This window comes from Zonotrichia albicollis, chromosome 5 (assembly GCF_047830755.1).
Source record: "Zonotrichia albicollis isolate bZonAlb1 chromosome 5, bZonAlb1.hap1, whole genome shotgun sequence".
NCBI lineage: Eukaryota > Metazoa > Chordata > Aves > Passeriformes > Passerellidae > Zonotrichia > Zonotrichia albicollis.
The window spans coordinates 34,311,132-34,322,972 of NC_133823.1; the positions used below are offsets into that span (position 1 = coordinate 34,311,132).

An 11,841-nucleotide genomic window follows, 5' to 3' on the forward strand; every position below is an offset into this window, starting at 1 on the left:
AATACCACATAGGGAGAATCTATTTTGCATTTCCCCAATGCAATCTACCTTTTCATCCTGTTCTTTCCTCATACACAGGTCTACATATAAAATAGATACATTACATCCTCCAAAAAAAAAGCAAATACCTTCAAGTCCCCGACAGCATAGCTCTAATAGGTCAGTGCTGGTGTCCATGAAAGTTCCTGAGCTTTTTGACTCACAAATCTGATCTTTGCATTTACTCTACAAATATGATCTTGCTTTCATCATGACCTTTTGGAATTCAGGCAAATCCAGAGGAATTTTTGTTAACACTATTACTTTATTGAAAACTGAGGAGAATACTCAGTCTTAGACATTATTATAACTTCAAACTATATCTCAGAATTTTTTTCTTTCTTTGGTAGTAAACTGCAATTATTTCAAGGCTATATTACATTATTTTCCCTAGATTTTGCCTCTTTTTTACACCCGGACCCTCTTAGTATCACACTCAGGCTCAGACTGGCAGCAATATTAATAAGTAAGAGTTTTTTTGGGTCTGATAATAGATTTTCTCTCTATCCTCAAATATATTGCATAAAGAAGAGTGCTTTAACCATTGTGTTAAAGCACATGAATGTGCTTTAACCATTGTTTTTCAGGTTTAAAATATATTAATACATTACCAATATGTGTGTGTATGTACTGTATTGTACTGTATCATACATGTTTGTACTGTATGATACAACAGCACAAACATGCACAGGACTATGAAAGACTATGGATAATCATGAAATCGTTAAGGTTGGAAAAGAACTCAAGATCACGAAGTACAGCCTTTGACTGAACACCACCTTCTCAACCTAACCACAGCTCTAAGTGCCACATCTAGTCATTTCTTGAGCACCTACAGGGATGGTGGCTCCACCACCCACCTGGGCAGCCCATTCCAGTGCTTGAACACTCTCTCCAAGAACAAATTCTTCCTGATATCCAGTGTGGATCTTCCCTGGCACAGCTTGAGGCCATTTCCCCCTGTCCTGTCAGTTGTTGCCTGGGGGAACGGGCTGATCCCTACCTGGCTGCACCCTCCTTTCTGGGAGTTGTGGAAAGCAATAAGGTCCCCCCTGAGTCTCCTTTTCTCCAGATTAAATAACCCCACTCTCTCAGATGTTCCTCACAAGACTTGCTCTCTAGACCCTTTCCCACCTTCATTGCTCTTTTAATTTTTTTCCTACATCTTTCAGAGACCAAATAATTAGACCAAATAATGACCAATATACATCTTGTTTCAGTCATTGCAATTTGAAGTATCTTTTGATGTGGAATGAAGAATGAGTTATTAAAAAAAAAATAAATCAGGTGAAGTTTCTTCTTGTTAAGCATGCATCTTGAGACTTTGCTCATTAAAATAGCCAGTCCAAATTTACACTGAAAACCATCTTTTCTTCTTATCTTCACAGGCATGCAATTTAAACATTAAATAGCCTCAGGGCTGTTGGACAAGTAATGAAGGCTTTTCTTGTTAGTTTCATTCAGTTTTCTCACACAGCCTTTAGTTTCCTAATGAAGAGCAGAAAAGTTTCAAAGTTGCACAATGTAAAAGAAGATAACATCATTTCTTCCAAAGTGTGTGAGTAAATAAACCTCTTTGACTGTTCCTAGAAATCCATAGCACACCCACCTTCCCATCAAGTGTTATACAGGTTCTAAGGCTGGAGTCTGTGTCTAACAGAGAGTAGGAGCAGCATTCTACTATTCCCTGCTCCCTTTGCTCCAATGGGAATCATTTCACAAGGCTTAAGTTGGAAAATAAATAGAATTAATGGCTCTAGGAAAGCAAAGCTGAGAATTTTACATATTTTCACATTTTACTTTTTTTTTTCACTTTTTTTTTCCATTTTCAAAGTTTGGAGAAGACTCCTATGTGTTTTGAACTGGCTCAGATTTCCCATGTATTATTTCTAGACCTAAAGTCACCAGCAGTCTCTATCTGGAGATTGATATGGAAGATAAACATGGACTTTGAGCAGCTTTCTGAACTCTTTCTCCAACTATATAGTCCATGTGCACAGTAACCATGTTCATTATCATAAAGTGACTATTTATAAGCAAAATGTTATTACAATACCACAGTTATCCGAATGTTGAAGAGAATAGTTTGAATTTATGCTACATAAGATATCTGCATATGTTTGGAAACAATTCAGTATTGGTACAGATTTATGTGATGAAAAATACCTCTATGACTTTCATAACTGACTTTATAGCTTTTTTCCCCTTTGGAATAAATGTTTTTACGTTGTTAAAATAAAGGATGAACAATTCAACCATTTGCATGGAATGATATGCAGAGGAGAAATAAGTTCCATGAGTACATTGAAATAGAATAAAAATAGCATAGTACTGCTTTTATTGCATACACTACGCAAGTGTTTGGTCACCTACACTGAACATTAAATACTCACTGCAAGATTTAAAGTGTAATATACATGCATTGACTCTTTCCTCACAGTATCAATCTCATACCATGTGATCAAGTTTCTTAAAATCTCTTTCTTTTGGCACAATTACAATAAAATTGCATTATGAAATATTTATGTTACTTATGTTGACATTAAATTAACTTCAAAATGGAAAGATTTGCTATATACCTGTGAGCACTTGTGAAGTGTGCCATCATTGTAGGGAATACATGCTGCTGGCTTAACTTCATGGTTAGAAATCCCTTACATGTATAATCCCCAAACTCTCTTTTCAAATTTAAGTTTCGATTTTTGTCTGTTAAATAACAATGTGATTCTTAAAATAGTCTGGCACTGTCATGTTATATGCCATAGTTTGTTTATTGTGATACAGGGCTAGAATGTTTGTTGATAACAAGCATGACTAACTGCATCAGCAGTGAATAAAAGACATTGAAGTCTCTTTCTCTGGAAGTGTGGTGATACCAGTTCTAAAATGAACTTTCTACGTTCATTTTAGCCTGGTATCACCACACTTCCAGAGCTATGTATTAAAAGAAAGCTTACATTGATACAGTAACATCATATTACCTAAAAAGAGTGTGCTGGGCTGAGAAAGCCGTACGAACCTCAGTCTTCTACTCAGGTCATAATTTATGGATATGTTGCCATCTTTCATAATACAAATCGTAGACTGTCAGTAGCACAGCAAATGCTTTCCCTCTTAAGGGAACTTCTGTAGACCATATCCTCTCAGAAACACTCAGCTAGTGTTTCTGCACAAGACTTCTGACCTTAGGCAATCTGTGATTTTCATTTTGCTGAAAAGAACTGACAGTAATAAAGAAGTCTCTATATTCCCAACTGAGATCATCTTCCGTAACTTTTACATATAGACACTTTGCACCTTAGGAATTTTCAATATTGTTGATGTTACAATTCCTGCTAAAAGCAATTATAAAATTCACAGATCTTAGAGGGAAACTATCTGCGAGCAAGTGAAGGAAGTACACAACCTCCTGCTAGTAAAATTCAAAATGGGATTCGGGACAGTGCAGTGTTATGAAGCCGTTCAGGAAGCGTGGAGCTCACGCATTTAGTTTCTGTGCCCACAGCCTGGCTGCCGAAGGCAGCCGGGCGTTCGTGGGGAGGAAAGGCGGTGACTGCGGATGCTGTCCGCACCCGTCCCAGGCACTTCAGCTGCCCGACACCCGGGAAGGGGGACACCTCTAGGTCCCCAAAGAAAGCAACTCACCTGAGCAGGACCGCAGCTTCCCACAGATAAAACCCCGAGACAGCGGCGCGGAGGTACCGAATCCGAGCCATGCTGCTCGCAGAGGCGGCGGAGCCCGGGAGCGGCGGTGTCGGAGGCATCGGAGGGGCTCCGCGGGCGGGCAGCAGCCCAGCACCCTGGAGAGCTCCGGCCGCTCCTCGCCCGCCGCCCGCCTCAGCGCCGGGGCGCCCTCCCGCTGGGCCCCGCCGCGCCCGCCCCGCCGCTGCGCATCGCAGCCCAGCGGGAGCTGATCCCAGCCGCCGGGGCGGCGGGAGCCCCCGTGCCCGCCTGGCTGCCCCCGGCTCCTGGCAGCAGCCGGCTCTCGGCCGCCGGACGCATCCCGGGCACGGGGCGCGGCGCGGCAGGCGGCGGGGCGGGCGGGAGGCTGGGCCGGGCCGGCTGAGGCCGCCCCCGAGAGCGCGGCCGGCGCGGGGGCGCGGGGCGGGACTGGGCTCAGGGGACGCTCCGCCGGGGCTGGCGGGGCTCAGAACGACTCCTGCCCCAGCGCCGTCCCTGCCGCGGGGACCGAGCCGCCGAGTCGATGCCTACACGGGGTAGCTGCCGTCAGACAGGCCGGGTGAACTCACTGAACCTCGGGTTTCGGAAAAGGTTTCGGAAAAGACTGGGCAAAGAGGGGCGCCTCTGCTTTGCCTGTAGGTCTGGGGGTAGGATTTTACTTAGGAAATGGCTGAGGGGGTGTGAAAAACCCATCTCTGTATTTCAGCCTCTTTTAAAATACAGCGCTGATTGACACAGAAAAAGTATATCCTGTTCTATTTGACTTTTCAGAAAAGAGAGAAGATCTAGAACTATAGGGTGGGCTAATAGGGAAACCCAAAGAGTCTGAAAGTTTGACTGGGAAGGAGAGTGGAAGGGATTATGGGAAAGAACATCTTAATAGGGAAACCAGAAAGTTATTAATGAGAACAGGGGGGACAGAGAACCATGTTATGAGTACAGGTGGCAGTAGCGAAGTGACATGATTACATTTATTGTCTGAGAAACCAAACATTTCAGGCAAACCAGGTTCAGCTTTCCTTAGCAAGGGGAAGGTTTTATGAGTTGATACTGAGAAATATTGTTTGAGAAATTCTTTTAGTAATCTGTATGGTTTGTCAAGAAAGTAATATGAAGGATTTGTCATGAAGGACTACACCTGGAGAAAGGCAGAAGGGGAGAATATGTATGAGATTGTAAAGTAGGGCTGGTCTGTGAATCTAAAAGACAATGTCCTTTAAACAGCCACGTCATGCCAGAGAGACCCAGTGGAAAGAGAAATCTGGGAGGACCAGTTCAGGACACAGCTCTGCATTTCTGAACAGCATCTGACTGGGCCTCTCACCCTCTCCTCGACTGCCTCAGTATGATGTGCCTGCTGTTTTTTCCTGTAGCCACTAAACAGGAAACACTAACAGTCAGATGGCAGCCCCAATACTTGTGCAGCTGCAACAAATGCACAGCCCACAGGGTTATCTCATGCCAGACTCTTATTAAAACTATTAAAAAGCCATAGAAAACTTGAAGGCCAAAGATGGAAGCAGATGTGGAAAAAGGCAAAGGTTCAACAAAATAAAGAACATGAAGCAAACAGAAAGAAACTGAAATTTGAGGGAAGTATAATACATTCATTACAGAAAAAGGAAGATTGAAAGAGAGAAAGTGAAATAGAGAAAAACTTTTAACACAGAAAAAACCCCAATTATAAGGTCATCAGGTAGAGGAGATGAAGAAAAGAAATATGAAACAGGGATTTTATGCATTCCTTATATCCAAAGATAGGTGTGAGTTAGAAAGAAGGCATTTCATTAGAAACCTTGAAAGTAATCACATGTTCCACCTGCAGGTATATTGTCTTTTTTTTTTTTAATTTCAAAAAATATCCCACGTGTGACTTTCACCACAGTTCTTACTTTATATTGTCCACTTTTACAATATTGCTGTTCTTTTTTTTAGCTCCTCTTCAAGGTTGTTCCAAGCAGGCATCACTAAATATTAATGCCTACCACACATTTTAGAGCCAGCTGGGATTTCTTTGTTGATACCTATCAAGAGTATGGCAAAGAATGCACCAGAACATCACTAACAAATTTTCCTCCATTCCCTGAACTTTTTTAATTAGTAGGGGTTACATAAATGAAGGGATACTCTAGGTTTCTAGATCCACTTTGCAAAAAGTTGATCCTTTTGGGTATTTTTTCTCTCTGTAGCCCTAAATGTCAACAATGATAATGAAAGAAACTTGTTTACTCCTTCAACTGAAAACACAATGGCAAACAAACTAACAAATCCCTCTATTTGCTCAGGGACAGTCTGTCAATGCAGGTGCTCTGCAGAACCAGTGGAGTACTTTCTTTCTGTATTTAGAAGAGTTGATTCCTCTCTTTTCTCTCAAAATGAGTAGGCAGTGAGGCTGCTTCTCCAGGAGCTATTTATCTTTGTGCATTATGTACTTCAACAGTGAATTGTTCTAATTTAATTTATTTGCACTGAGGCATATGCATTTTTTCAAGGTGCTATTAGTTGAAACTGCCATCACGAACTCTCCATGTCTCCAATAGGAACAGTTCTATTAATTATAAATGCAGGCTATACTTTAGATATGCAGAGTTCAAGCTTCTCAAAATCCTTGTGGGAAATATATATGCTTACTTATGCTTTAGGTAGCCAGTTTATTGTTGCAATATTTTATTCTGCTAAGTGAGACTGTTTTCAAACTTTTCTGCTGGTAGTGTTGAATATTAAAATATTTTCTTCTGAGTGAATTAAAACAATGCACCTTGATATATAAAAGGTTCCAATTCAACAAAACACTACTGTAGACTTCAAACTTTGATAAAATATTTCCTATTCTTTTAATTTTACTATATTGTTTTAATTGCCACCTTTTTAGTCTTTCCATATCATTACTGGTAGACTTACCTCCTTATTATATGAAGCTAAACTAATGGCTATGTCCCATCTTTAGAAGATCGTTATGGTATCTTTTGATACTTCTGGCAGTTACAGTAGATTGAAAAATGAGATTTGTTTGAACATCTATTTTAAAACCAGAATCCAGAAATCAGAACTTCCGTCTCAAATATTAATGTTGTTTATTTATATTAAAAAAATCAAGTAATATTTCTCATCATTCAAAACATGGTAGCTGGAGTGTGTCACACGCATACAAAACTCAGCATATTTACTAAAAAATAAATGAGCCGCTTCATTTATTTTCAGTAGTATTAGAAGTGAATTGAAGTACATTCTTTACAAATGGAAAACATCAGTATGTTGAAAAAAAGTTTTTACCAAAATATTCTGAAGTCAATATCTAATTCTCCTCTTAACCAGCAGGCTGGATAGCTACTACATCCCTGGTTCAACCATGATTTAGGTACATATGAAAGTAAATCACTTGTGTTTATAAGCTTGAGAAGTGTTCACCAGGAATGTACTTCAAGTGTTCACAGTAGCCTGTGAGGCAAAAGTGGTTTAAGACTGCTGGAAGAAGATGCTCCTAATGAGAATCATTAAAATATTTTTTATTGTTGTTGTTCCAAAAATGGGGTTGCTTGAAAAACTTTGTATATTAGGACAACAAGAAATAGGATGGGTCAATATTATAGTCTACCTCAGTTTATTAACACACAATTTATACAACTGAATGCAAGATAATGTAGCTACTTCAAGTTATTGGCACAGAGGAACTGAAGTGCATATATGGGTAGAAGGAATAATTAATGTGCTTTTTGGTGTGATAGCATTATTCTGGATTGTTAAGACAATTTAATCATAGTTGTAGGCATGAGAAGTTATTATTATCATTTTAGTATGCCCAATCATAAACACAATATGGTTCAGTATGTTTAATCATCCTGTAAAAAGGCTGCCAACAAAATTCAAATGTTTATGAAAAGAACTACAAGAATGTTACAGCTTGGAATACTTTTTTAATATAAGATTAAACTTCATCTTGTAAAAAGCTGAAAGGTCTTCAGACACCTGCATGAAGCAAATGAAATTGTGAAGTCAAGGAAAAAATTTAAAATCTGAAATAATTAGAGGTAGTAAATTGGCAAGTCTGGAACCAGATAAAAGATGAATACAGAATAGAAGAATAATAATCTTACTTTGAAGCAATTAAATCATTGAAATACCTAAAAAGGGAGCAAAACTGATCACCTTTCTTGAAAGATGATGAAGTCTTTAGAGCTTGGTCAGTTGTATATTCTGGGTTTGGTCCAGAAGCCACTGGGTAAAGTCTGATGCCCTTGAGATTCAGTTCAAGTCAGCCATGGCTCCAATACTAAAACATGTGAACCTATAAACCCCAAATGCTTTATAATGATATATTCAGCTGCAGAGTTAGAGTTCATTACTTTCTTATAAGGCTGGCTTCCAAACTAACAGCTGAAAACCACACATATCATAATGGTAAGGAGTAAAGACCTCAAGTATGTATGCCAGTTTGTACATTCTAGCATTTAAAGAGGGTGTTGTGATGGGATATGACATCACTGTAGTTTTAGATACTGGTTTTACTGAGACATGTTTGATTATGTTAATTACTCTGGCTTTCTCAGTACACAGGATTCCCCAGGATGTAATTCATTCAAGTGTGAAACCCCAGAGGCTTTGACCTATTACTAAACACAAACTACAAATAGAATATATATGTTTTTCAATGAACACAGTCCTAAAATAGAAGGGCCATTTTTAAAATATGAGAGTAACTTCACTAAAAAGAAAAATGTAGTTGTTCAATGTAGCTCAACAAGCAAGAAAAGGCTTAGAAATGTATTTCACTCTCTAAAAGCAAAGTGGAGTCTGTATGAAAGCATTTTCCAGACAGTTTTCTCTAAAAAATTAAATGTGTGTGTGTTCACCACAAGGCTGAAACAGCATTCTGAAAATGTATTGCCTCAAAAGCAAGACTTGGGATAATTAAAATAAATAGGATTTTTGGCCATTGCATTTAATTTTGGGGTGCATACAAATAAATTGTTTCTAATTCATGGTTGAATAAACTTTCAATCTTTTATCAAACTGTGAAACACCAGATAGCATGTATTTTTCTTCAGATATTTTCTCTTCTCAAACACATTCTACCTTTAACTTTAATTCTCATAAGTCAGATGGATTTTCTGACTTCCAGTGGCAGCAGTTTTATCCATCATGATCTTTAGATCTGTGCTAATCTATATGAGACACCAGTATCTGGAGAGGTGTGTTATGGTAGTAACAGAAATTAAAATGCAGATAAATGGTCTATATTTTACTCTTAATGTAAGATCCCAGTCAATGCTAAGAGTTATTTCAGTGTAATATGTAAATTTTGTTTCAGAGTAATAATATGTCACATGAAAACACTCCTCATCCTGTAAATAACAGGTATAAACATAAAAATTCCACCAAGTTTTCTGATATCGAAATATAAAATTATTGTTAAATATTAGTAATTTACAAAGAGTTACAAAAAGTGTCTGTATATATTCACTTTATAGGAAGACAACTAAGAAAGGATATAAATGCAGTATAAGTTTGTACTCCAAAAGTAGTCATCACTGAAATGAAGCTCTGAGGTGCAGCTGATCTGTTGTCTGTGGTGTATTGACTGCCTTGGAGCAAGATCTGATCTTCTCTTTATGTGCTTATAATTTCTCTTAGAAAATAAGAATCAGTGGGAACTTAGTATTTTCTCTCAGATATCAGAACAGTCTATAAAGAGGGTAGAGATGCCTATGAACCACTGTGTTCACAGTTCAATCAAAAGCAGAAAGATTTCCAAGTTAATTTCATCCTTTGTATAAAATGCTCCATTAATTAATCAAGGGTTCAATCCGTTTAACTCTGCTTAGCTCAAAGCAAGTGAGCTGTTCTGCTGGAGTCAGCTGCCCTGTGAGTGTTTTGCTGGCTCAAGCCCCAAGGGAGACCATTCCTGCTAGTTAGTGAGTGCTCTTTTTTTAAAATTTAATTACTCCATGTAATCAAATTAGAACAATTCTTAAATATCCAGAGCCTGCCATTTTCCCAGTGTGAAACTTTCAGTTGCTTCTTTTTGTTTGAGTGGAGCTTTTTTGAATTCACCCATGGGATAGTTTTGCATGCAAAAAAATAACAGAGAAGCATATTGTACCTGTGCAAATTAACTCCCATGGATTTTGATGCTAGCAATATGATTCCTTGCATGTGTGAAACATAGTAGGAGTTTTACTATTGAGACTATTTTTTAATATAGTTGAAAATCTGTAAGTCTTTGGTGAGTAGACTTATAATGAGGATGTCTCAATGCTTTATATTTCGGGTTGTGTTGATTTTTGTGCTTAAAGAAGGGGTTTAGATAGATATTTTTGAAATCTGTTTGGGCTGGACTACGTTTTTTTCTATTGAAGTATAATAAATTAAAATGTAAAAAAACTCTACCAAAACCCCAAGCCAAACTACTTTCAGAAAGCACTTCTCAGTGGCCATGAAGAGATGCAGCAAAGCCATAGTGACAGCAGGTGTACACAAAAAGAGAGGAATGGAAGCTGAATACTCAGGTACACAGATTTTGCAGTATGTCCTGGGAGTAAGAAACACAAATATGAACTCAGGGACAGAGTAAATACTAAAGACATAAAACAGTGGAAAATCTCCCAGTGATTGTTCTCTTCCTCTTGCTGTGGTTTGTGTTCAGCTCCTTTCTACTGACTGTACAGAACACATGCATCATAAGGATAAAGAAAGAACACAAATCTGGTAAGGATATTATGAGCTGTGTAAACATTCAATAACCTTTGGATTCCTGTATGACATAAATAAATTACAGAAGATCCTTCTTTCCAGGAGATCTGGAAAGTGATTCCAAAATGTAAGACCTGGACAAGTTCAGTTTAGTAGCTGGCTGTTTCTTTATAAACATTGTTACTCAAAACTGATTCTTAGAGTTGTGAATGAAAACCAAACTATTTTTTCCCACTTTTTCCTCAGTAGCTTTTCTTAAACAATTTTTTTACATCTATTGACCTATTATTCCAGCTAATTAATTTACTGTAAAATATATTATTTTTGTGATAATCAATTACATTACATTGGTTTTACATTCATTTCTTTTTATATGGAATGAGTGCTTGATAACATATTTTGACTTGTTCATAAGGGCTTGGATCACTGTATCATTTGGATTGAGGTGTGATAATGCCTACTATTAGGGAAAAGACAGATGTTTATTGGACTTCTCATGTTGCTATTATATTACTGTTTGTTTCATTTGCATTCGATTAATTCTCTACTCAATCTGCCTCCTAACATACTGTCTTGTTCCTTATTTCATGTTTGCAGTATCTGTCATGCCTTTAAAAAGGATCATGTTTAATAATTTGAATTTTTTCCCCTGAAACAAACTGATAGTGTTTGGTTTTGCTCTAATCTAATGCTTCCTACTTATACATCTCTAGCTAGTGTTGTTCATCACTGAAACACAGATGTGAGAGGAAGTCCATATGGGAAGGGCTTGTAACATGACTATCAGTTGATGTTAGTATAGTATTTCCTAAGTCAGTAATGTATTTGTGCCTATATTTTGGATTTATTTCTAGGAGCTGTTTGGCATTTTCTTTCTTTCTGATTTTTGCTCTAGATGAAAGCTGATTTGATAACTCTAGTTCTAAGCCAAGTGCAAAAACGTTTCCATAAGCACTCATAATGTCCTTTAAAATTTGACTGTACAACTAAAGCTATGGACTGTGCAGAGATGTGCTCTAATTTTTTGCCTATCAGTACCTTGACAGTGGGAGAAGATGGCTTCAGTAATTGACCATTGGGGTTTTTTTTGAAGGTGTGCTACTCTCAACTCACTGTCCAGCTTTTATTTGTGTATGGCAAATTTCTTTATATGGGGAAGGGTCTAGGAAAGCTTTGAGAGATGTAATTCTAAACAGATACTCCTGTTTTATTGATTCACTTCATGCAACTATTTGGACATACTTTTAGTGAGTTTTTTTTCTTAGCCTCATTCTTCTGGAAAGGAGGAAGGGGTGAGTCGATCATGTATTCATAACTTAAAGGGATGTAGTTTGAAAATATCATGCAAGTTGAAAATATAAAGTTTCAGTAATGATAAAGCTGTGCCAGGCACTTTGCACCCAGAGTGTTCTTCAATATTAGAAAATGGGA

The 11,841-nt window shown here is 38.0% G+C and overlaps 1 protein-coding gene across 3 annotated transcripts in view; it reads right to left on the reverse strand.

Annotated features, from left to right (window-relative positions):
* The window catches only part of GLRA3 (glycine receptor alpha 3), an 83,058-nt gene extending 78,883 nt beyond the window's left edge, over positions 1-4,175 (reverse strand). Inside the window, exon 1 of one of the 3 annotated variants that reach the window (XR_012580456.1) lies at positions 3,685-4,175. Coding sequence is in view for 2 of the 3 variants with exons in the window: in XM_014264901.3 (XP_014120376.2) it covers positions 3,685-3,803 (119 nt within the window). In the remaining variant the exon portion in view is untranslated. The remainder of the gene's footprint in view (positions 1-3,684) is intronic. The other 2 variants (XM_014264901.3, XM_014264902.3) reach the window with 2 other exon arrangements.
* Positions 4,176-11,841: the final 7,666 nt, after the last annotated feature.